This window comes from Dama dama, chromosome 20 (assembly GCF_033118175.1).
Source record: "Dama dama isolate Ldn47 chromosome 20, ASM3311817v1, whole genome shotgun sequence".
Lineage (NCBI taxonomy): Eukaryota > Metazoa > Chordata > Mammalia > Artiodactyla > Cervidae > Dama > Dama dama.
Window position 1 is genome coordinate 81,234,484 of NC_083700.1, and position 27,989 is coordinate 81,262,472.

At 37.5% G+C, this 27,989-nt stretch overlaps 1 protein-coding gene across 5 annotated transcripts in view; it reads right to left on the reverse strand.

The window, feature by feature from the left end:
• Positions 1-27,989, reverse strand: part of PATJ (PATJ crumbs cell polarity complex component) — a 365,401-nt gene that overhangs the window by 278,464 nt on the left and 58,948 nt on the right. For all 5 annotated transcript variants that reach the window (XM_061121728.1, XM_061121726.1, XM_061121727.1 and 2 more), the window contains exons 15-17: positions 21,609-21,743; positions 15,130-15,291; positions 11,604-11,738 (exon numbers count right to left, since the gene is read on the reverse strand). In XM_061121728.1, coding sequence (XP_060977711.1) covers positions 11,604-11,738; positions 15,130-15,291; positions 21,609-21,743 — 432 coding nt within the window. The remainder of the gene's footprint in view (positions 1-11,603; positions 11,739-15,129; positions 15,292-21,608; positions 21,744-27,989) is intronic.

Below are 27,989 nucleotides of genomic sequence, written 5' to 3' on the forward strand. Positions count from 1 at the left end.
ACTGAAACTAGAGAATAGCCCCTGCTCAGCACAACTAGGAAAAAAGTCCACAGAGCAATGAACACCCAGCACAGCCAAAAATAAATGAATAAATATATAAAAATATTTTAAAGTAACATTAGTTGAAATGTGTATATACCTAACACAACTGAACTGTACACTTAAAAATTAAGATGGCAAATTTTGTTATATGTATTTTACCCAAAAAAATTTTTAGAAGAAAATGAGTTTATAAATAAGATATATCCCTCGATGGACATGAGTTTGAGCAGGCTTCTGGAGTTGGTGATGGACAGGGAAGCCTGGAGTGCTGCAGTCCATGGGGTCGCAGGGAGTCAGACATGACTGAGTGACTGAACTGAACTAAACTGAAACTGATATCCCATTATCTTCTAGAAAAAAACTATATTAGTTGAAAGTCATTATGATGCCGGAAAAGTATAAACACAGAAAACTTTTAAAAGCTTTATTTAAGTATTAGTTTTAAATTTTAATTTTCTAAACAAATTACTCTCAGCTTAAGCTAAACAGTTACAGATACCAGCTGAGTGATACTGTTCAAGCTGTTTAATCTCTGAGACTTGAGTTTCTCATTGTAAGTGGAAATGACAATAATACAGATTTTGCAGAGTTATTAAAGGCATTAAATGAGATAAGGCATGATTAAGTACTTGGAAAGCCCACAGTAATCACTTCATAAGTGCTTTTACTCTTATTCTTGCTATAACTCCTTTTATTACTGTTTACCAGGAAGATGATGGAAAAGAAGTTGATTGGACATATGTGTTTGAGGAGTTAACAATTACCGTCTTATCTACTGCCTCCTAAATTCAACTGAGCATGTGTGTTTTAGACCAACAGTGCTATCAATTCCTAATATTACCCTGATATTACCCTTACATTTTAATATATGACAATGAAGTGTTGACCTCATACTCTCCAGATATGCAGACCTCTGCACCTAAAAGGAGGCTCTTGCTAAACCATCCCTGACAATACACTAAGGGAGGCTGAAGGCAGCATGGGCTCCTTAGTCCTCACTCCCCCTTAAAGCAGACACTGAAAGACGGGAGCCACTCTACCCTGTGAGCTTCTCTGACAACCACCATCAAAGGACACAGGACGCTCTTCATTCTTTAGAGAAGATTCTGTGATTTTTTTTTCCAGTCCTTGAAAGGGCAACCAGCACTCTGGGATATGTAGCACACAACATGCAGAACAAAACTTTGCCAACTTTGAAAGCACACAGGAAAAACAGTAGGGAGTCCTACTAGGAAACATAAGGTAAAACACGCACAGTTTCTACTCTCTGAAAGTGAACTGGCCATTGGGTCTTTAAAGAGCTTTGGCTAGATAAGAGGAGTAAGAGCAAGAGGCCACAAGGATTCAGGGAAACGTGAAGTCAACCTTCCGGGACCGTAATAAGTATTTGTCTCTGGAAAGAGAATTAGAAATTTTTATCATCTTTCACTGAAGCCACAATTATGAAGAATCAGTGCTGTTTCTGGTCTAAAAGCCGTACTTTCACGCTGCTGGACCACAGACTTGGGAGCCCAGCTCCACTGCTTACTAACTGGATGATCCTGGGCAAATTCCTTAGCCTCCTGTCATCAGGTTTCTCATCTATAAAATGAGGATGACTGTAGGACATACCTCAAGGTGCTATAGAGACAACTAAACCAGTGCGTATAAGCAGGACATGATTACTGGCTGTTATTATCATCATGCGAAATGGTAACCATATCTTATAAATATTAGAAAATTTGTCAAAGAATTTTTTTCATTAAAAGGAATAACACATGAAAGTTTAGATAGATATTAAACAGTTCACAGTTACTAAAGAAAATAAAGACAGGAAATCAGGGTCAAGTTATCAATTCTAGGACATTCCTGTGCCTACTACCTGTTTGTGTACAAAGCGTGCCTCAGTTCCCCATGAGGCCTCTCTGGATCCTAAGAAACAATTATCACAAAGTCTCCTAGTCTCACTTCTACCATTGCTAAAATCATAATGTATTATAGAGAATTGTCCCAAAGTCTGTTTCCTTCATTCTATTTTAACATACATTTATTTATCCACTGTCACTTTACTCCCAGTTGAATTTAAACTCCATAAGGACACAGGGTCTCTTACCTACTTTGTTTATTTCTATATTCCCAGTGTCTGGAACAATGCCTAGCATAGAAGATGCCCCATATACATCTGTTAAATAAGATCTTGAAAGGAAGTGGATCCTTTCATCTTTATATCCCCATACCAGTTCATAAATGAATAATAATTTCTGGAAGGAGATAATGAATAATAAGTATAGCAAGTCTATGCTTAGACTTTATTTTTACAAATCATCATCATCATTTTTAAGTAACTAGGAACACATTATTTTATATCCAGAAAAGCATAGGCATTTATATACATCTTTTATCTAGTTTTTATAGCTTTAAAAGACAAATATTATTTCTATTTTAGAGATTATTATATAAGAAAGATTAACAGGCTTGTCCAAAGTCCTAGGAGGACGTCATAGCCAGAAGACGAATCCTGGTCCTTTCTGGTGCTATGTTCACAGTGGCATCCTGGTGAACATAATACCTGATTAAAGTAAAACACAGAGGGAACTGCCATAAGCAAAACTTGAGCCCTACAAAGGGGTATGTCAAGATCAGGCAGAGGATCTCCTTTCATGCCTCATTAACAAATTAGGCTTTTGGTACCAGAAGGAGGCCACATCACTGTCCAGCCCTCACTGGGAGAGCATGGCTTCTCTGGATCATTGCCCAGCTCCAGACGACACCCACAAACAGGGCAGCGCAGCACAAACCACCGTGCCTTAGGAAAACAGGTTCGTAATACCTGTTGGTGGATCTGATTCCATCCTTCTGTCACACTCTACGAAGGGCTATGACTTTCATCTACTAGCATGGTTCTCAACACTGACATCAGAATCCAGTGGGAACTTTCAAAACACACCCACACATAGAGGTAGACTGGTGATGAAACACCTCTAGAGAATGAGTTTTCTCTTTAGACAAACTCCGTTTTGGGGCGGGGTGGGGGGGCAGTTATTGTTCTGCTTTTAGTTACATGGGAGACAGAGATACAAAGCCAGACTGACAGTCACTAACTTCTTGGAATATCTTGAGCATTTCGTAGAAAAGAGATATTTACCAGGTATTGCAGTAGACCTGACCACTTTTATGCCTATATTTTAGCTTTCCACGGTCGTTTCATAAACACTAATATTTATCATTCGGCCATTTCTAGAATACTCACTAAAGGTAACGTAACAAATGTATCATTTTCAGAATCTCCTCCTCCTCAGCAATGCCTTCTATATGATGCAGAAACAGTCCTTAAGAAACATTTATGAAAAGGAGAGTGACCCTATGAGAAAGCACCATCCAGCTGACAAGCAGTTGCTGTCTGCCCTCTATTCTCTCTCTCCCCTGTTAGACACAATGGGATTTTTTGCCAAATTCATATTCCAGAGGAGCCATGAAATTCCCGCAAAGTTCAACATCAGGCCTGACTTAAGATCTTTAAGGCCTCCTGCTAACTTCATCCCCCTGCAGCTGCCTTGCTAAGGCAAGCTTTTGATCTGTACTATCTGGATTTCAAGCTGATATACACACAGCCTCTTTGATCTCTGATTAAGTGGCTTCTGGTCTCCTGATGCCTTTAGTCTTGCTGCACTGTGGTGTTTGCGAGTCAGTCATCATCCTGAGTACACTACAAACTCCACACACCAGGAGTGGCCTCCCTTCATTCACCCACTTCGCAGGCTTAAAAAGCAATCTTTAAGCCATGAGAGAATTTCCCCAGTAGCCACAATCAATCCACTCCATGAACACACTATGAAGAATTATTTTTCAAATGAGCAGCTTAAAATGATTTAAAGGATACGGAACTTTCCCATAGAGGGGAAGGAAGCAAATCCTCTGTGAAAAGAAATCTTCAGCCCAGTTGGCACTGGAGCTTACAGTACTTTGATGTTAATAAAAATAAATATGGATAGGGATCAGGGATGAGCAAAGTTTGGGTCTTTATCAGTCCTAAGTTCCACTGAGCAAAAGTGACCTTTAAATGCAGCTGCATGGTTTGTTCAACAGGAGGCTAAGGGATATATTGATATTTCCAAGAACACGGATACTACCATTAGGAGCAGACTGACTGCATTTTACTTAGTACCAGTAACTTAATCCTACATGGATGAATAAGACCCAGAGTTCCTTAAAAAAATAAAAATAAAAACAGCAAGAAAAAAAAAAAAACAAAACCAGATGCTGGTGGCCATGTTATAAGATCCCTTGAGCATTAAAGTGGAACTGTATAACAGCTTACAATACATTTCTGTCCTGAATATTTTAGATTCTGATAACAGTACAGGTTTGAACCTGACTTTTTAATGTTACTAATATAGGTACTACTACATGTTTAAATTATATCAATATCTATCAAATTCTATACCCCAGATCCTATAAACTAATCTATTGGCACGAACATAAAGATACTGGGCTTCTACAAGTTACTAAAGACTATGTAATGATAGTAGCATTCACCCAAAATCTCACCAACTGAGCTACAGGGAATCCCCTCAAAATCTCAAATCTTGTTGCAAATATTAAGTCCTTAATCTCTTTCATTTTTAAAGTCCAGCTTCTGATAACCAGATTAAAAGTGGTGGAAAAAATAGGAATAGATTTGGGTGCACTAATATCATAGTCCAAATATAAAGAGTTTATGCCCTCTCTTAGCTACACGTGAAAGTAAGTGAAAGTGTTAGTCGCTTAGTCATGTCTGATTCTTTGCGACCCCATGGACTGTAGCCTGCCAGGCTCTTCTGTCCCTGGAATTCTCCAGGCAAGAATACTGGAGTGGGTTGCCATTCCTTTCTCCATCTCTTAGCTATAAAGGTCAATAAATTAATTACTGACAATATAAAGTTAAAACAAAGTTGATAGTTATATATTGCTATTACTTAATCTGTCTATATTGTAGAAAACCATTAGCAAACCCATGAATTATGCACCTACTTACACTTTATCTTTCAGAAAATTATTTAAACAAAGAAATTACAGAAGACATCAATTTTAAGTGGTCTAAGTACATGAGTCTCACAAACATTTATGTTCAAGCAGTTTGGTAAAAATGTACCGAAATTTAAGGGATGAATGCTCTTTTGATGAACAATTCCTCTTCTAGGAATTTATCACAAGATTTACTTGCATATTTTCATAAAAGAGTATGACAAGGATATCCACTACAGTCTCATTTAAATACCCCCCAACTAAGTACAAGAACTTGGTTAAATAACTTACTGCACAACAGCAATAACATCGTACCCAGGCATTTAAAAATATTAGGTAGCTCTAGGGGCTTCCCAGGTGGTACCAGCGGTAAAGAACCCACCTGCCAATGCAAGAGACTCAAGAGACAAGTGTTCAATCCCTGGGTCAGGAAGATCCCCTGGAGGAGGGCATGGGAACCCATTCCAGTATTCTTGCCTAGAGAATCCCATGGACAGAGGAAAAAGGTGGGTTATAGTCCATAGGGTCTCAAAGAATCAGACACGACAGAAGCGACTTAACACATAAATATCAAAATGCAAAAACATATGATTGAAGGGGGGAAAGCAATGTACTGAAAGATAGTATGACATATTCTATTTATGCATTAAAAAAATTTAAAAACATTAAACAATCAGAAAACTACCACTATATAATTGTGCCTATATAAAATATCTCTGGGAGGATGGAAGAGAAAATCAGGAGTTTTTATCTGGGACATAAAAGTGAGGGGTCATGATCAGAAGTATGTATACCCATCACAGGATAGCATTACATACCTTTGAATTTTTACACATTATGTATATATTACTTATTTTTAAAACACTTTTAATATGTACCAAAAGTTATTCTGTTGCACACATAAGAAAAAAATACATACATGAAATACATACACTCCCTTCCAATAATTTTCAAAAATTTTTTAAGAATTCCATCTAATAGAGTAAGTCAGGTAAAAACTGCACATTAGGTTTTTCTCACAAATACTAAGGAATAATATATCCAAGACTCAGCAGTACTGCAATGTTTTATATTCATATTTATACTATTTAAGTTTTATAACCCATTTCTTCTAAGAAAAATTAATCACTGTTAATTTTTATAGGGAGTTATATTTTTACGATTTTTTTTTAATCAGCAATCTTTGGTCTTTCAAACAAGTTCTTCAAGTGTTACTAACAGTATTTATGTATGAATTACCTCTCAATGGCTGTGCTATCACGCTTTCTATTGTTCTTTCTCTAAGTGTCTGAGATAAACCCAAAACCTTTCAAAAATACCTGCTTTGGCAAAAACTGAATTTGGTTTCCATATCAGGAAGGGAGAGAACTGAGAAATGGGATGTAGGAGGGACGAGAATTATTGGTTAATAAATTTTACCTGCTAAATCACTGAAATTCAAAAGTATCAAGAATGGCAATATCATGGCTAATGTTCAAAAATTGGCTAACGTCAAACATTTCCAGTGAATTATAATCATGAGAGGTTATTTAAAGTTCAACATAAATCAAAACACCAGAAAATATCCACTTGCAATGTTTAATTTATAAGGTCAACTGAAGGTAAAATCCACACACTTCCAAATTTATCTCAAGCTTTTTGGTAGAAATTAAAAATTACAGACTCTCAGACTACCTAATAATTGCTTCATTATTGAACATTATTCCACAACAAATTACTTGCACTAATTTAGGATTCTTAAATTCGTAATCATTTTCGTTTGAAGCAATAAACACTAGCTTTTACACAGTGCATATAAGCACACTCTATTAATTTTTAATACTTACTAAACTTTCATGTAACCATTGAAAATGAGAATACTATCTAGCAGCTTGTCTTTAAGATACAAACTGTTTAGCAAGCTGAAAAAACAGGAAGATTTGCTGCAATAGATTTATTACAGGAATTCTCTGTAATAAAATGAGCATGGAAATACCATTGATAAGTAAAGAAGCAGTATGTGTGATGGTTAAAAGCACACATTCTGGCTGTTCAAACTCCAGTTTTGCCATATAGTAGCTGTGTGAATTTGGACAACTAACTTAACCTCTCTGTTCCTCTGGTTCCTCACTTCTGAAATGAGGGTAACAATATTTCATATAGTTCTCATTAGGAATACATTAAGCAATTAGAACAGAGACTAGCAAACAGCACTCACTCACTATATGTTAGCTATTATTGAATTTGTATTAATTACCTGGATTAACATTAGGATTAATATCAATATGAAAGTGAAAGGCACTCAGTCGTGTCCGACTCTTTGTGACCCCATGGACTATACAGTCCATGGAATTTTCCAGGCCAGAATACTGGAGTGGGTAGCCTTTCCCTTCTCCAGGGGATCTTCCCAACCTAGGGATCATACCCAGGTCCCCCACATTGCAGGCAGATTCTTTACCAGTTGAGCCACAAGGGAAGCCCAAGAATGCTGGAGTGGGTAGCCTATCCCTTCTCCAGGGAATCTTCCCGACCCAGGAATCCAACCAGGGTATCCTGCATTGCAGGCAGATTCTTTACCAACTGAGCTATGAGGGAAGCCCAATATCAATATGAGCATTAGTTATATTTCCAAGAATAAAGACAATACACATCAAAATGGGGAATCAAGACAAAGATAAGTAGGGCACAGTATGTAAACTACTTATCTTTGTCTGGCAAAAAAAAAATTATACTATAAAAACTTATAACCAAATTTCTGAAAAATTCTATATTGCTTAGAAACAGTACACAGTTGAGTCATAATATTCATGCTCTTGACAAACTGTCCACATCATTGTTTTCTATAACACAATCCTATAAGGCATGACATTATGTGACAAAGGACTCTTCCAATATGGTACACACACAGGGTCAGAATTTAAGTAACCATAACACGAAGCAATATCTAGACATACATGAGACTAACAAATGTCCTACTTCCATTCAAATCACAGCCAAAAAAGCTACAATCACTTTACCCTAAATTTAATGAGGACACTTACAACCTGAATCATATTTACTAAGTCTTCTATGTTGCTTTCTCCTCTTCCTTTGCCCCAGTCTATTTAAAATGCTTTTCATGCAAATGAATTGCCACACTTTCCTCTTTGGCCATATGACTCAGCTGTAGAACAGTGTATCTCACTCAGCTCTTTCATAGAAGTACAGAGATCCGCTTCTTTTCTCTGCTCAGCTACACAGCTTCCATCACTGGTGAATCACTGAATTCCCTGTCCAGATTGTCACCCCATCATTCCAAGGCCAATTCAAGACCCTTTGTCTGCTCACTCATCACTTCCTGAGGTTTGGTTCAATTTAGGTAAAAAGTAAATTTCTGGGCTATAACCACAATTGGGTAATTCACATATGGGTCATCAAGCGTTGGCTGCATTTGAGAACATAATTTTACACTTAAATTTAAACTTCACTAAACAAAGGTAAAGAGACAGTGAAGTCATTCAGTCGTGTCCTACTCTTCGATCCCATGGACTGTAGCCCACCAGGCTCCTCTGTCCGTGGGATTTTCCAGGCAAGAATACTGGAGTGGGTTGTCATTTCCTTCTCCAGGAGATCTTCCTGACCCAGGGATTGAACCCAGGTCTCCCGAATGGTAGGCAGACGCTTTACCGTCTGAGCCACCAAGGAAGTCCTTACAAAGGTGTCTACTCATCAGTTTCTCTAACTAGATGGTTAAAATTGACGGAATACAAAAATACTGTACTATGGTTCCCTCTTGGAGGACAATATCAAGACCTTTTGTGCTTGTTTTCTAAATTAGATGGTTACTAATAACACTGACATTTCCAAAATAATACAACATTTCCCACTTCTTTACATATTAACTTACTTAATCCAAAACAATTGTTTGAGCCAAACATTATCCTCATTTTATACATAAAGAAATTGTAAAAACACCTACAAATTAGATATTGTATCTACTTTTGTCAGGCTCTTGAGGAAGTTCTTATTTTTCTAGAGAAAAACTCATTAAGGAGAAACGTGGTTAACTTAAAATTCCTAACTTTTCAATCTCTTCAATACTGCTAATGCAGGTCCTTTACAACCTGGAAGCTCTCCCACTCTACTAAAGTATTCTCTCTGTGGTTAAGATATTTCTATAGCACTTCTTATTTGAAATATGCTAAGCCTGGAGTTGGGGGTGAAGATCAGCATCAGCCCTATTCAGCTGCCTAATCAATTCATACATGAAGCATCAAATTCAATAATAACCAGGAATGTGGCCTCTCATGGCTTTCACTAAACTTTCACCTGGCCCTGCAAAAAATATTTTTGAACTTTAGAATTTATTACCTAATTATCAACAAGGGATGGAACAACCGATTAATTAACTTGCTCAAAACCAAATTTTAAATTGTGTTTACGTGCCATCTAAATGTCAAAGTAGATAACAGTTCTACACACGGCTGACAAATGGTGAAACCATGCTGTGTACAACTATAAGTGTATTTAAGATTGACTTAAGAAAAACATTCAACTTAAGACAATGCTTTTTCTTCCAAGGTTTAGCTGTAGAAATAAATATGCTGAGCCCTTTAATGTGAATCAAAGTAGCATTTAGAAAATGAAATTTTTATTCAATCAGTTCTCCCATAAGCACAAAAGCAAGAATATCTAACATTTATTTTGTAGTAAAATTACTTTATATAATCTGTGCAGAAATAAACATCTATATGTATAATGGTGATTGTGAGGGAGATGGGATGGGGGGGTACCTAGAATTTTACAAATAAAAATAAAATCCAAAAAAAAACAAAACAAAGGTTGTTACAACACACACCTATATGAATACAATGAAAAGTGTTCAGCACTGACTCATATACATAGATAATACACACACATATATATACTATACTATATGTGTGTGTGTGTGTAAAGCTTAGAACTGATCAAATGAATTTTTCTCTTAGCTAGGGATTAAACTGTTAAAGACTATCAAGTTTTTCTTTCCATCTTCTACTGATGTTTTTGAGTCTTTAATTTCTGAAGCATTTCTCTAACATGTGCAATATTCTAAATATAAAACTTGCAGATAACATTTTTAAGTGGATAAGAGCAATCATTATAATAACGCAAAAACATATAGATTCCAATAATAGTGGAAATACAGCTGAATATCTAAGACCACATCTGAAAGGGGTTTTCTAAACTAAATCCCAATTATCAATATGTTAACAACAACAATAAAGACAACTGAATGTGTTCATTCAGTCCAAGTTAATTTCATCTAACCTAAATGTTACTCAATCATTATGCATATATTTATCAGTCACCTACCATCTGTACTAGGTAATAGGGCAACGCTGAAGAGGAAAAAGTATCAGCCATTTATTTTATATACCCTAATATTAACCAACATATAAACTCCCAGAATCTTACAGTATTAATATCTCTCAATAAAGATTTCTCAAAATATGCATTATTTGGAATCAACAACTCAAAATTCAATAATATGCCAAAGAGAACTTCCAATAACGAAGAGGGTTATCTGGCACAGAAATATGCCAGCAAAAATAAAATAGACATAATCTATTTCAGTAATCTTAAATCACACTGCCAAAATATGGAATTTAATGTTCTTACATAATTCTCAAAGTATTTTTCTTTCCATCTATTCCTGATTGCCTTATTTTTAAAAAAAAAATTGATTTTTATATCACTTGGCATTTTATGTGCTTTGATAGAGTACATTTTGCTTTATTAAACCACAATGTGTTTAGGCAGCACTAATGTATTAAAATATGCATCTTTAAAGTGAAGAGATTTCTTGCCAACAGTTTTAATTCCCCATGATAATCAGATGGTCTAAAAATACTTTAACTGGTAAACTGGTATAACATAAATGTCTTATTATGACCTTTCACTTTGCTCTCCCCAGCCCAAATGCATCAGTAACTTTACTGTAGTTATAATTAGGAGGCATACAAATACATAAATATTATATGTTCTATATTAAATATAAATATAAACTTCACCAAGAACAGTTCTACTTAGTTACACTCACTGAGATTAATAGGGAAGCAAAACCATAAAAACCTTCCTGTAAAAGGAAGGGAGAGGAGAGTGAGAATTGGGAATGACTGCTAATATGTACAGGGTTTTTTTTTGAGGTGATGAAAATATTCTTAAATTAGACCATGGTGAAAATTGCACAACTTGAATATACTAAAAACAACCGAACTGTATGCTTTAAATGGGTGAATTTTATGGTATGTGAAATATATCTCAATAAAGTTGGAGGGAAAAAAACCTTCCATATAAAAAAATTCATCAAGTTCCAGTCTCTAAAAGCATCCATGGGTATAAAACTATCACTTCCCTTATTGTCCAGCTATTATATCATCTAGCATTTTATTAACTAAGGGATGTATCAACTTTAAAGGTAACAACAGAAATTATAATACCCTGCGCCTTTGGATAGTTGCATTTTACATTAAACAACTCAGTTTTGCCTAAGTCGGTAGGAGCTTTAAACAATTACTACTTCATATAACTTTAATACAAACTAATTGTTTCAAAAAATTCTATACAGGTTCTTATACCTGGTAATCCAAAATGCTGAATCCCAAGCCTTTATGATCTTTCACTAGTTCAACAATCTTGACTTCAGAAGACCACAGTGCTAATTCCCCATCATCATCATCTTCTTCGGTATTGACATCTACACTGTGTTCAGCCTGAAATAACAAGGAACATAAATGCTTCAAAACACTTTCCTTTCAATACTGAAAAGAATAAACACATCAGCAATCTCATTGCTTCTCCTCAAATGGAGGATACTTTTTGGCATGCATAGTTTTTCTTTTTAATCTTTTTAAAAGGGGCATGCACTGGGGCACATAGACTTAATATAAAATCTTCATGAAAATTAAAGCACTGAAAAAAACCAGATTGTTCATATAGTTTCTTTTTTTAAGTTAAAGTATCTGTTTCATTCAAAGTATTAACACTGACCTCTTATACTAAAATGAGTTCTGTCATCCCATTAGAAGCATAAAAGGAAAAATATGCAATTTAAGAAAATATGAAAACATCACACAAAGTCAAAGCTTATAAGACATTTCGGTAGCAACACCTGAATTTATAATTACAATGAGAGCGAGAAAGATACCCACACAGACAGAGGCTAGGACAGGACACAGGTATACCACTTCTTTTGGCTCCTAGAAGTTTTCGAGAAAAATTTAACTAGAAAAGAAAGTTGAAAAAAATCCAAGTCTTTGGGACTCGTGTAAGTCTAAAAACAGGTGACAATCAGAGTTGAAACAATGAAACCCTGATACCGGAGCAAGTAGGCCTGCACAATGGTCCAGCACACAGATCCTTGGTTACTTTCCCTGACTGCACACTCCTGCACCTAGCTACTCCAAGCTCCCTCCTTTCAGGGAGAGTCACAGCCATATAGAATTCTAGGAAGCTAAATGATACAGTATCAAAGAGTTGACTACATAGAATAGTCTCCAATCTTCTGCTTTTATACTATTTATAGCATTTTTATATTATAAAAATTATATTATATATAATATATATTATAGCAATATAGCATACTTTCATGCCTCCCAGGTGGCACTTTGGTAAAGAATCTGCCTGCCAATGCAGGAGATGCAGGTTCAGTCCCTGGGTCAGGCAGATCCCCTGGAGAAGGGAATGGCAACCCACTCCAGCATTCTTGCCTGGAGAATCCCACGGACAGGCTAGGGCTACAGTCCATGGGGTCGCAAAGAGTCGGACACAGCTGAGCGACTGAGCACACACACACACACATTATTTTCAGGTGATTTATCTTTTCCAAATAGTCTAAACTTCTAATTAAGGCTCAAGAATTATCTTCTTTTTCTTTGTGGCCTTGGCAATTAACAAAATGCCTGGCTTCTAGGCTACAGTGATAGTTTACTATGGTCATCCCCTCAACCCAAAATATAGCACGGCTTATAGTAGACACTCAATAAATGCTTGTTCAATACATAATGAATTGATAATCTATCTTTGAGTGGCCTTCCCTTGACACTCTTTCTAAACAAAGCTATAAGTCTTTTAGAAGTCTACTTCCAAAAACTTTGAATGATCTTAGTAAAGAAAATGGAAGTATATCATTCCTAAAAATATAATTTTGAGTGACCGGTTTAAGAAAATCCATATAACAGAATCAAAGCTGGTGGTTATGGCAGTCCTCTATTATGGAAGAGTAAGGCACCATAGCTAATACAAAAACGCTTTAAAATTAGGGCTGGACCAGATCTCAAACTGTCCCTGAAGGACATGGTAGATTGAATAAGGGAACAATTTCTTGGTTCTTGAATTACAGAACTTGAAATAAGGGGGAACATTTTGGATCAATAAACTTTTGTTTATATCAGTCTGATGTGAGGAAATGATACATTTAAAAAGAAAACTATACTTTCCAATAAAAAGTAAAGTCACAATGGTTAATACAATATGATTGATGTTTTACTGGGGCATTTAATACTGATTAATGAGCATTAGAATTTTGGCTGAGATGCCTAACCAGAGAGGGTTTAAGAACCGAAGATTGCATTGAGATAAATGAGAAAGAGACAGATGAAAAAGAAAGTCAGGATTTTAAGAAACCACATGTAATTTTAAAACCCAAGTTTATATAAATTTCAAGGCACCAAAAGTAGATAAGATATTATATGGCAACCTGATATGTATATCACTTTGATACAATCAATTCTGCATAACTACTGTATTTACAGAATAGAAAGCAATCAACTAATGGCCAGCAAGGTTGACGTTCAGCATAATTCAAAGCTGTTGTTTACCCATTGTGGTAAAGCATGACGGATGGGAGCACAGAGTCAGCAAGCTGAGTTGGTGATTTACACACACCATAAGATTAGATTAAGGGCATTTTTATCAACCTTTTGAGGTAAGCTATTGCCTACATTTAAATTTAGTAAAGACTGCAAAAATCACAAAGTGTATTTCTTGAAATACGAATACCAAGATAAACATTAAAAAAAATTATCATCAACAATCAATGATTTACTAAACATTTCTTATATGCCCAGTAAAGAATAAAAACACCAAGAGATACAAAATAATTTTAAGATTTGGTCTCTGCCCACAGGAGCCATACAAACAAACTTAATATACACTAAAGTATCCGTGACTACAGGACAGTACTAACTTGTATTTTAGGAAATCACAAAACAAAGACAGGTGGGTGGGAGGAGTTGAGAACAGCCATCACTAATTTTCAATGAGCACTGTCCTTATGCAAAACATTGTACTAAGAACTTTGCACACATCACTTCAATTCCTTCTCTCACCATTGATGAGGTACGTACAATAAGCACCCTTGTTTTCAGAGGAAGGAGGTCAATAGAAAGTCAAGCTATTTGCTTAAGGATTCAAAATCATTAAGAGGTAGAGGAGCATTAGAGTCTACGTATCTTGAAAAGCAGATGGTAGGTGGGTAAAAGGGCCAGCCCTGTGCATCTAAACTGGTGTTAATGAATCATAACCTAAAAGAGTCCGAAAAGGGGAAAGGTAACATAAAAAGATAAAGCTACAAAAACATAAGATGGCAAAGCCTGTGCTTAAAACTGTTTTCATAATTACAGTGCTCTTTAAAAAAAGACTTCCAGAGGCACAGAAAGTGTTATTTTATTCTCTGACCTTAAAAAGGCTTTTACAGCAATTTTTAAACTCACTTCAAAATTGGTCATAGATCTTCATGTTTTTAAAGCTCTGAAAAAGGGAAGTCCATTAGATATTCAACACTTACCAACATCTTAAACTTATTAAGATAAACTGAGTAGAACTGGGAGCTAAAAGTAACGAGTTCAGGCAATTACCAAAAAGGGGTTTTCTAAACTCAAAGAGCATGCACATTAATGTCACCAACCTTTCAAGTAAAAAAAATGACATTAAAGGAAAATAACTATCTGAAAAGCTATACATTGTTGTCTTTGAGAGATAATGTTGTCAAGTAAGAGAGGTAGGAGGTTTCTCCCTTCTCCTTCATATCTCAATACATTCTCGGGGCATCTTTGATGACAGGATCTGCTTATGAGAACCACAGTACGTATATCCATTCGGTACCTTCACTTCAGGAGGGGAGACTTCAGTGGTCCTTGGTTCATCTACAGAGGCTTCATCATCAAACAACCGTCGACAACAAACCAAGGTAAAGGGGGGTGGCACTTCTTTAAGAAAGGAGACTGCTTCTCGTCGAGATTTCCCATAGAGCTGCACGCCATTGACCTAGAAAGGCAAGGGATAAGTCAGAATTGAGGAGGTCCCAAATGAAAAAAAAAAAAAAAGACTCTTGCTTACATCAGTCTATCAAAATGAAAATAGGATATCAGTTTCTTTTCCCTATAAACAAAAGGGCCTAAATGTAATCATTTTAGTAGTAACAATAAAAAAACCAAAACAGAAATCCCTAAAATTGATAAAAATGAAGGTTAAGGTTTAACTGAGTTTGGTGAATAAATTATAAAATGTGCTCAGAGTTCAACTATTACTGGGAATATGATTTGCCTAATTTTTCACACCTCCCTGCTTTCTCCTTCCTAGATCCCAAAGTATTCTCTCATTTACTCCCCATCTCTCCTTAAACACACTAAACACCAATTACAGCCTTTTTAAGACTGCTTCCTTTTGCTTTTTCATTTTGTAAGCATATCGATAGAGATATTAACACTGATTTTTAAGGCTGTTACAAACTGTTCAACTTACAATGTGTAGGTAACAAAATCTAGGATACTCAGCTGCCAAGATTTAGCATCAGCTCACAATTTTCTTTCACATTCCATAAACTCTTAATATCATCCTGGAAAATCACCTCTATAGAAAGGAAATACACATAACTTTGCCTCAGATTTATTCTTACACACTCTGCTCTTACAGAGCCATCAAGTATAAGAAGTGTGTTAGATTTTCAAATTATTATACACAGGGTGCCACATGTTTAAAAGAACAAAATGATAATCAACTGTTCATCATTAATAATGCTTATCACCAAAAGATTATTTAAATTTCATATATTTAGGGCATAGTAACAATTCTTTGCACTAAAGATTTAGAAACATTAGTTTATTCTAATTAGTTTATTAGAATAAATAAACTAATAAAAATAAGTTTATTCTAATTTTTCATACATATGACTTTACTTCCAGGAGCTCTCTCATCCGTCTGCCACTCCCAAAAAGCTAAGGCATGAACACAATCCAGGCAACAAATAATCTTTTTACATATGACTCCTACCTTCCTGGGAGGGTTCAGCAGCATTATTAGTTTTAAAGGTATTTCTGGTCTGGTCTTAATTTCTGACAGGCACAGTGCTAATGTCCAGATAACTGACAGGGCTGACTTTCCTGGGAGAACCTTTCCACAAAATCTACCATTGCTCAGAGAATACGAGCACAGTGGTTTGTTAGAAGCATCCCATCAACAGTGGTTTGAGCTCAGTCATTCATCCCTTGGAACTACTCTCTCCTATAACATACCCAGCAATTAGCATCAGACCAGACATAATCTCCCTGCCTCTTAATTATTTACAAAGAAATCACCACATAGTAAAGAGGCCCACATGTGCTTCAGGGAACTAGTCCTAAGAAGTCTCCCAGGACTTCATGACTAAGGAAGGGGTCCAGAGGAGAGCAAGTTATCAGATGAAAGGTTTTTCCTGGAAGAATTGCAAGTCAATCGTCACACAAAAATGGGGAGGGAGATACATGTCACTGTTCACACCGTATCCATGGTGCCAACCAGTACCACAAGCATAGAAAGTTCTAAAATGAACCAAATAGGGAGCAATTCATACTGAAAATAAAGCAAGTGGATACAACCAAAGCAGGAATTCTACCCATGCACAAGTATTTTAGTTTGTGCTTCATACTACTTCAACAAATTAGAAAATCACTTTTCAGGTTTTTATCTTGGAGTACACTTAAATATTTATTTAGCTCATTATTTATTCATTTGAATTGTCTCCAATTATTATAGCAATGCCTGGTAGTCCTCTTCACCACTCTCTATCACTAAAGGGATTGGTCACATTTCCCATTAGCAACTCCTATCTAAGGGGATTTATGGCCACTGTAAATAGCTGCTCTGGGCTGAGACTTGGCACAATGTTCTAACGCTGAGCATATTTGTGTTCCTGATTTTAAGCTCTAAGCAGCACATTAAACATACACACACACACAGTTTAGGAGTTTATTTGGCTAACTGTAAGGGACTTTTTAATTTCTATATTTGGCTTCTCAGAAGAAGCCAATTTTTATTTTAGAGTTTACAATATTTTTCTAGACTCTTGCAACCCTCTTAAGTACCGTCAAGTCTCAGTTATTCAGAATCTGGGGCTAGAAAACACACACACACGTGTTCATCTGCAGAGTATATAACACTGTACTAGTATTGTCCCACTACTTCATTCAATCCTATCCCATAAAGGTTGCTTATAACTTTACATGGTGGTGATGTTGCCAGTATCTCACAGTGAAATAATGTATAAAGCATTATCTTTACATGGACGACATTTCACTAAATCCTCACAGAGAGTGAAGTAGGCATTTATTGATGAAGAAAATGATTCTCAAAAAAAAAAGGGGGGGGGAGTGTCTGAGTGAATAGGTGGGTGTGGAAGTTTATCAGCTGTCTTGAGTGAAGGTTTTAAGAAAAATGTGCATTTTTATCATAAAAGAAAACACGTCCGTCGTCATTAGCAGCTGACCATCACTAACCCTCACTATGCACCCTACACCAAGCAAAGTTCTTTACCTTCATGGTTTCACAGTAAAATGCATTGTGAACGTTACACGATTCGAAATGAGGTACATATTTTTAAGTCTCTTTGGCCTACGAAGAAAGCAAGGACGAGCAGCCAGTAAGTGGCAATCTGACAGAAGTCACTCAGCTTCAAAGTCTGATATTCTTAACCCTCCTGCCAACGCAGGAGACGTAAGAGACGCGGGTTCAATCCCTGGCTTGAGAAGTTCGCCTGGAGAAGGGCATGGCAACTTACTCCAGTATTCTCGCCTGAAGAATGCCATGGACAGAGAAGCCTCGAGGGCTGCTAGTCTGTAGGGTCGCAGGGTTGGACAAAACTGAAGCGACTTAGCAAGCACACATCACACAGTAACTCGTGGTTTCATGAACAACCAATTAGCTTTTTGTTATTTTCCTACGAGTTTTATGTCCTGTTGTTAAACAGGGATGTGTGTGTGAGAGAGAGGTTTTTTCACTTCATTCAATATTTCTGGAGAGGCTGCTATGGCCCATGCTCTGTTCTATTTGAACTGTGGTGTTGGAGAAGACTCTTGAGAGTCCCTTGGACTGCAAGGAGCTGAATACAGTCAATCCTAAAGGAAATCAACCCTGAATATTCACTGGAGCTGAAGCTCAGATACTCTGGCTACCTGATGCAAAGAACTGACTCAGAAAAGACCCTGATGCTGGGAAAGACTGAAGGCAGGAGGAGAAGGGGATGACAGAGGATGAGATGGTTGGATGGCATCGCCTATTGGGTGGACATACCTTTGAGCAAGCTCGGGGAATTGGTAGTGGACAGGGGAGTTGGTGATGGACAGGGAAGCCTGGGGTGCTGCAGTCCACGGTGTAGCAAAGAGTCAGACACGACTGAGCTGAACTGAATAATATTACTATTAATAATAATTTTGTTTGGAAATGTTTATTCTGGGGTGCTTACATCGTAAATGTAAGATATTCAGTAGACAAATGAGAGATATTCAGTAGACAAACTGAATATATTTCTGCCTAATGCTCAGTGTAGAGGTCAGGGCTGGAGGTGTGACTTAAATACACTTAACTGAAAGTGTGAAGTTATTTAAAGCCATGGAACTGAATAAGATGATTTAGGAAGAGAGATGATTAAAGGAGAAGGAAGAAGAGAAGAGAACCCAAGTTGAGCAATAGAATGCTCCAACATTTAGCAGCAGCCAGAAGGGTGACAAGAAAGAGAGTCAGTGACATAGAAACAGACTAGTCCTGGCCCAGAAGCAGAGCCGGTTACCAACTATAGTGAAAACCAAGGAGAGAGAAGTAGGTGCTGGGTCTGACAAGGTTATGGTCACTGGTGACTTTGAAAAGTACTGTCCAGTGTGGAGGAAAGGAAGGAAAGGAAGTGAGTGAAATATGTATGGTGAAGAGATGAAGTCGATATTGTACTTTTATATTGTTGATGTTACAGCATCCATGTTTTTCTATGTTGTCACAGGGTTGTAAAAAATACTTTTTAATGTCTCCATAGCATGTATGAGACTTTTTAAAAAAGTTTTTGTAGGAGTATAGTTGATTTACAATGTTGCATTAGTGTCAGGTGAGTAACAAAGTGATTCAGTTATACATATACTCACTCTTTTTAAAATTCTTTCCCTCTATAGTTAATTACAGAGTATTGAGTAGAGTTCCCTGTGCTATTGAGTTTTACTTTTTAATAATAAAATATAGAAGCACCCAAAAAAAAAAGGGGGGGGAGGCGGGGGGGGGGGGGTACATGGTAGGACATATGGTTCAGCTGTGGCAAATTCAGAACCAAAAGCAGCTCTTTTGACTTTCAAATCTGTGCCTCTTCCCCTATTCCAAGTTCCTTCACCAGAAATCTATACTTAAGAATTCAACCAGTCTTCATGCTACCTTGTTACAACACAGTCTATTACAAGGCAGAAGGCCCTCGGAATTCCAATCTCAGCTAAGGCACAGGGGACTCAGTTGATGGCTGGGATCACCCACACTTTCTTTAGTCAGATCTAGCCAACGTTTATTACCTACCATGTACTAGTAATGAATTATACTTACTGCAACTGAGTTGTAAGCTAAAAATGCCTTAAATGATACTTTATGTTATGTATATTTACCACAAAAAAAGTCAACTAAACCGGTTTTTACTTATATTTCCGTATCTCCCAAATAAATATATCCCATTTCTCAATAACTCATAACTACATATTATGGAAATATTTTCCAAATGGCCTCCAATCTGCAGATTATCATGTGTGATACCATAAAATTAGGCCATATACTGTGCAAATAAGAAGAGAAAGACATGATTCAGCACCAACTTCCCATAAATGATAAAAGTCTAGGGCATTAATTCACATTAAGCATCCCAATATCATTTCTTGAAAACTTATAAAAAAAATAAGCCATTTATTACACCTTAAAACAGGATCCCAACACCTGGCCTCCTATGCTTATGAACGAATTTGCCAATAGCCATAGTACTTTTTTCTTTGACCTTAAAATTCAACTCGAAATTCTCAACATACTCCTCCAGGTGACTGAACACTACTTAAAAAAAAAATCCAACAAGAAACCTATTTGCTATCCTTGCCACTTCACTTTAAACAAATATAATTTTAGAAAGAAATCTCTACTTCCAGGCCCATGAGATTCTAATCTTGGCCAAGACAATGAGGTTGATTCTATTACACCCAACCTAGGATTTCTTGTGGATCTAACACTTGGAAGAATACTTTTCTACACAGCCTTCTCTAAGTTTGACTATTGCCCACATTTTTTTTTAGACGCTCTGAAAGTAGCGTGATGTATTGAAAAACCAATGAAATGGGAGTTACAAAAGATGAACTAAAGTCATAATTCTATCAGTGGGTAAAGTTGGGGGAAATCAATGCCTTGTTTTCTTATCTATAAAATTAAGGGCTGTTGCTTGGATTTGTCTGCTGTGTTGGTGATAGAACTTTCCAGTCTAATAAAATCTCTCAAGGACTTATGTCAAAGCATAAGTGCTCTAGAATTGCTCCAACTGAAGAGAGGCTCAGAAGCCCGAGTAAGCCCACCAGAGGCTGCCATCTTGGGGGGAGGGAGTCCCAAAGAGACCGTTTGAAAGCCAGTCAGTAACATATTAGCTTGAGGTTATCCAGCTCTAATTCTTACTAGAAATAATCATCAAAACCTGCAAATAAATACAAGTACATGTTTCAAACAAGGGTCAGGGATTACAGTCTTAAAGAAAGAAATTTGAAAAAAAAATTATGCTGACAAACTAAAGTGGGACACTAGGTTCTTTCTTAATCATGTAAATAAGCATTCAAAAAAAGAACATCTCAGGAGTCCCAAAGGATAGAGATAATGAACTGAAAGTATATCATCTGCTTCTCTTATCACTACATAAGTTGTTAGTATTTTTCTTCATCTTTATTTTTTCCAGCTTTATCTAGATATAATTGACATATAACATGTACAAGTTTAACATATACAATAAATGACTTGATAAATATATTGTGAAATCATTACCACAATGAGGCCAATTAATACATCTATCACCTCACATAGTTTCCATAGTGTGTGTGTGGTAAGAATACTTAAGATCTACTATTTCAGTCACTTTCAAGTATACAATACAGTTGCTTTTCAGTCACCCAGTCATGTCTGACTCTGCAATCCCATGGATAGTCAGCAAGTATTTTTCAGCTTCTAGTAGCTTACATTATATTGGTATTAGTAATGTAACTCAGTGGATTTCTGGTGAGAATACACTTTCCCACAACTTAAAAATTCTTGCCCTGTATTTTTTTTCCCCTCAAAAATTTTACCTCAAGAAGTTCATCCTCTGGCTGTAGGAGGTTCAGTGTATCAAGAGGACCACCTGGAGCAATCGAACAGATATAATGATGCCCATCAAAGGAATCCACTTCCATGCCAAGCCTCAGAGTGTGAATGGGCAGCAGCTGCACCAAAACATAGAGCAGTAATATAAACATGACATGGACACATCTGGCTGGTAATCTTCCATCAAATGTCACTTTGACATGAGAGCCCCGCCCCTTGAATCAGATCACGAAAATCCCCAAAGAGACAATAACTGGAAAACTAGCCTCAAATAAAATATGAAGTATTTGTCATCTTGTTCTCACTCTTTCCCTTTCAGGTTCCCTAGGAATAGAGACAGACATACGAAGTCTCCAATTCTAGGCTCTGGCACTCCAAACTTCCAATTGGTCCCAGAATGTATTCTTTGTTTCACTTTTCTGCAGGGCTTCTTATCCCTCCTTTTAATATATAACTTAAGTTCCATTCACACTTCAATACCAAAAGCAGTGTCAGCTTCCATGAAGCCCTTCCTGTTATCTGAGTTAATTCACCTCCATCTGGAGGTGATATAAGGGTAGATATAAGACCACCCTGTATACATCTCCATCACAGTTCACAACACACTGTGTTTAAAATTCCTATTTTCTTAACTGCCCCCCTGCTTGAGGATATCTTTTCTCTCTGTAACCTTAGACCCTAGAATAGTACCAGGCATCTGAAGATGGACTCATAACATGTTATTTGAACTAATTCATGAGAGATGGTACCTCTTTCAAGTGTCTTTTTCCATCTCACCAGTTTAAGATAGAATACTTTCTGATGTGGGGGAGGCATGGGTGTGAAATAAAGAAGGCAATTGTTATTCTACTCTCAGAAGGTAAGAAAATTAGTGTCTTAATGTTATTGGCTATAAAGATCAAGGGCATTGACCAAACTCCATGCCCTTCACTTTCAAAACTGGAGCCAATGATTTCTCACTGTGGCTATATAAACTCAAATATGGTTCAGTTCAGTCGCTCAGTCATGTCCAACTCTTTGCGACCGCATGAATCACAGCACGCCAGGCCTCCCTGTCCATCACCAACTCCCGAAGTTCATTCAAACTCATGTCCATCAAGTCGGTGATGCCATCCAGCCATCTCATCCTCTCTTGTCCCCTTCTCTGTCCCCTTCTCCTCCTGCCCCCAACCACCCCCCAGCAAATATGGTAAATGGTACTAATTACGATTTATACTTCCTATATCAACAGTCCATTTATCTAAAATACCAGGCCCATCTCTAATGGTGTATTTGCTGAGGAGGAAACCCTACACAACGTGGCAATGCACCCATGACATGGCTCTTTCCCTCATATTTCCTTTTCTCTGTGATTATTTATCCTGAAGCTTGTCACCTCCCCTTAGTCATCTGCTCTGAGTCCCCAGAGTTCCACATGCCTTCTTCAGACACCACCTGGGGCTCATTTCCATGCCACTACAGGCACACAGACAAATGTGAAGTGGCAATGAAGCCAGCTGACTATGGCGGCAATGGCTTAAATCAGGCATGAGGAACTCCTGGCCTTGGGCTAATTTTCTGAAAATTAAATGCTCTTGACCAAGCACCTCAGGATCTAGTCATCTCGGGCAATGAGCTGTTCTAGCAGTGTGAAAGTAAGATTGTTTTTATTTTTGTTACTTCTCTCTGATTTCTTCATTTCTCACTGCTGCTATCTCATTCTGTTTCGTCATTGTACCCAATCTTTTACTATCAAGCTAGGAGATAATAGGGTCCTTTCCTTTAGCACTGAAAGGTGAATAAAAGCTCTGAGAAATGTTCTGTAATAGCAGTTTACCCATCCATCTCTGCCAACTCTCTTCCTTCCTTCCTTATGAGCCAAACGCTAGAGCAGAGAGTGGCCAGTGGGTCCCCAAAGGTTTGCTGAAGTCTGCTTGCAAGAGCAGATTCTTCCATTTTCAGGAATTCTGTAAGCCGGTTGTTGATGACAGCCATTATTAAACATGAAATTATACAAATAATTAAACAAATAAAATAGTACTAAAAATAAATTAGTAAGTAAATTTATTTAACAATTTTAAAAATTAAAAAATAAATTTATAAATAATAAATGAATTTATTTTTACTTAACAATTAAACAAATAAATAAATATTAAAAAATAAATGTAGTGGAGCTTCCTTGGTGGTCCAGTGATTAACAATCCATCTTGTAATGCAGGGGACACCTGTTCAATCCCTGCTCTGGTAAGATCCCACAGTCTCTATCCTATGGTACTAACATCTAGTGTGGAAGACAGATAATATAAACAAGCAAGACAGCCAGCAGACTCAAGCAAAACAAAATAAGTCAATAAACAATGCACCAAGAAACAAGTGAAATATAAACCTCAAATTACTGTGGTAAAGTGCTACGAAGGAGCTAATCAATGTAGGACATCAGACACAACCATGATGGCTATTTTGAAAAGTTGGTCAGAGTAGGTTTCACACAGATGGGGACATGTAAGGTGAGACTCAAAGGATAAGAATGAGTCACCTCTACAAAGAACCTGCTGGTAGACTGCTTGTGGGAGGTAAGTGAAAAAGGTAATTGCTAAATTTTTGGTTTGAGCAACAGGGTAGACAGTGGTGGTAATTCCTACATGGAAATATGTGCCCAAATTAAAATGGACATTGCTGCACAGAGAGATCTTTGCTGCTTGTATAATAGCATGCCCCCATACAAAATAGAAGGATCAAGGAGGGAACTGATCCTAGGCTCCCCTCCAAGCCCCTTACTAAACCTGCTCTATTTCCCTTCTCCATGAACAGTTGATGTCAGGAACAGGCTGGAGCACCGCAGAGCAGCAGCAGCTTACTCAAGGAATCCCCTGCCCACCAGATGCAGAGCTGTGCCCCTCTAGGCTACTCCCCTAGATATCCGTAAATACCACACGCTCCCTAGAAGCTTGCATGAAACACATATGCTCCACCTTCAATCATACTGAACAGATAAGCTAGAAATGATGTTTACAAAATCTGTCAATCTAAAAGATGCCTACCTAATATTAGTTCTAAATCTAAATCTGAGTACAGCTGGGTTTCTGAGACTTCATGTTACGTGGCTCCAGGTGTCTCTGTGGGAGCAGGACTATTTAATTACTTGTCCCAGCTGCATTTAGCAACTAAACAAATCAACCATTTCCTCTGTCTCTTTCAGTAGTCCACCCTTTCGGAATTCTGAGAGCAGAAAGTGCTAAAATGACAGGAGCAGGTGTCAACAGATGATTGACGCCTTCACACACAAAGCACGCTCTACTTTTTGCTGCTAACTCAATGTGCTTTGCAAGGGGTCCTACTTAACTTGACAAAGTTAATTGAGCAGCAGGATGTTCATGATCCTGACATGACAAGTAAAGGATACAAGGAATCAGATCCAAGGAAAGTGTGACCATTGGGTGATTTACTGTTGACGCTAAAATGATGAAGATCAAATGAGATCAAGAAAGCAAGAGGCCTTCAACCTATGAGTGGAGAGAACAGTCAGGAAACAAGCTGCAGTTCATTCATTTTATCTTGTCCCTCAAACAATATATCAAAGTACTCAAGTGGGAATATAAATGTTGCTCCAGGGTTAAAAAAAAATAAAAGCTTCTGAAAAGGAATAGCTATGTCAATGGTATGGGGAGGAGGCTTCCAAGAAAGTTGAACTTAAAATAGAACAGAAAAGATCCTATGACTAGTTCTTATATACACGCACACCTCTCTCTCTCTTTTTCTTTCACTGGAGATATTACATAACCATTTATGTTTAAAGATTAGGTAGAAAGAGTTGGTAAATTTACCCCAAATAAAAACAAACTTTCCAAGAATGCAGCTACAACTTTTAAACTAATGATGAAACACAGGATAATGGCCTCCAAAGTGAGGTATACTCACATAGAGGTTGTGCAAGACAGTCAACCTAGAAGAGCTTGATTTATATTAGTTTCTCTCGTCTGTCTAAAATTTGAATTCTGGGGAATTCCCTGGCAGTCCAGTGGTTAAGACTCCATGCTTTCACTGCCAAGGACCCATATTTAATCCCTGGTCAAGGAACTAAGATGCCACAAGTCACACGACATGGACTAAAAAAAATTAAAATTTTAACTCTGAATGTCCAAAAAATAAATATTACATACTCTGCTGTAGAGAAATATATTGAATATCTCTTCAGCTACCTTACACCGAGGTCAAGCATCAGCTGCCATTTTCCATTTCAGATAGCATTTGTTACCTGTCTGGCCCAAGAGATATTTGAGCATTTGACACCTAACCTGACACTCTGCCCTCATGGCTCTTTCTCTCTACCTTTACTAACGGTATTTCATCCACCTTGAATATCCACTGTTCTTATTTCTCCAAACTCATTCTTGAGAGTATAGTTCATCCTCACATAAGCCTCCTTCATCTGTCTTGAGGAAGTAACCCCTCCCTCCTTGAATACAGCTGACCAATTCAGGGTTAGAGGCACTGGCTCTCTACACAATTGAAAATCTGGGTATAACTTACAATCAGCCCTCCATATCTGAGGTTCCTCCATATCTGAGGACGGTGTAGTACTGCAGTGTTGCTGTTTACTCAGCCATGTCCTACTCTTTATGGCCCAATGGGCTGTGGCCTGCCAGACTCCTCTGTGCATGTGACTCTTCAGGCAAGAATATTGGAGTGGGTTACCAAGTTCTGCTCCAAAAGATCTTCCCAACCCAGAGCTCAGACCCGTGTCTCTTATATCTCTTATATTGGCAAGCAGGTTCTTCACTACTAGCACCACCCAGGAAGACCATAGTACTATAGTATGTACTGTTAAAAAATTCTGCGTATAAGTGCACCCATGCAGTTCACACCCATGTTGTCCAAGGGTCAACTGCACACATAAAGCATCCTAGCAAAACCTGAATAATAATTCTCAATGAAGTGAGGCAAGGAAGGAATCACAGTTCCCCTTAGAGACCTCACCCCAAACCTACAAAATAAGAATGTTAGTCAGCAGGAACAAAATCGGGCATGCCTATTTTGAAAAAGCTCCTCTGATGTTTCTGATAGGCCACCTGCCCTACTAGATAACCAATGTCACTACGGTTATTTGATTCTGTATCTTATGTTATTCACTCAAAAAGAGGCCAGAAAATTATATACTTAAGAATATAAATACATACTTAAGAATTGGTAACAGTGGCTGGTTGCCTCTGCGGAGAACAAGGGAACTGGGATGGGTGGGAAACATATTTTGCAGTACTTGCTTCTGAAACTTTTAGATTTTATGTTTTGTCCATATATTATCTACTCAAACAGAAAAGCATAAAGAATGGCACAGACTCAGGAGCCAGATAACTCCTGATTTGTTTTCTGAATTTTGCCACTTACTAGCTGGCTTAAAACTCAACATTCAAAAAACTAAGATCATGGCATCTGGTCCCATCACTTCATGGCAAATACATGGGGAAACAATGGAAACAGTGAGAGACTTTATTTTCTTGGGCTCCAAAATCACTGCAGATGGTGACTGCAGCCATGAAATTAAAAGATGCTTGCTCCTTGAAAGAAAAGCTATGACAAACCTAGACAGCATATTAAAAGCAGAGACATCACTTTGCTGACAAAGGTCCATCTAGTCAAAGCTATGGTTTTTCCAATAGTCATGTGTGGATGTGAGAGTTGGACCATAAGGAAAGCCAAGTCCCAAAGAACTGATGTTTTCAAACTGTGGGGTTGGAAAAGACTCTTGAGAGTCCCTTGGACTGTAAGGAGATCAAACCAGTCAATCCTAAAGGAAATCAATCCTGAATATTCATTAGAAGGACTGATGCTGAAGCTGCAATATTTTGGCCACCTAACATGAAGAGCCAATTCATTGGAAAAGACCCTGATGCTGGAAAAGATTGAACACTTCGGGAAGAGAAGGGGAAGACAGAGGATGAGATAGTTGGATGGCATCACCGACTCAACGGACATGAGTTTGAGCAAGCTCCAGGTGAAGGACAGTGAAGTTTGGCATACTGCAGTCCATGGGGTCCAAGGACCCCAGTGGACATGACTGAGCGACTGAAGAGCAAAAGCTGTGTATGATCCTGGGCAAGTCACTTCATCTACCTGACAGTTTCCGCATACTAAAAATGGAAAGGAGGAAATAGACGCTAACCAAAAGAGTTATTCTGGAGAAATGTCTTTAAAGCAAAGCACTACCCCTGGTGGTTGAGTGGGGGCCCAGTACATTCCACTGTCTTCACAATTCTACTTGCTCAAGCAGAGTGAGGAGCAAACTCACATCTTAATGCCCTCTGGCTCCGAGAAAGTAATTTAGGAAGGAAACAAAGTGAAATTTGTCAGTCTGTCTTGTCAAAGCCAGAGAACAGGGCCTGGTCTTT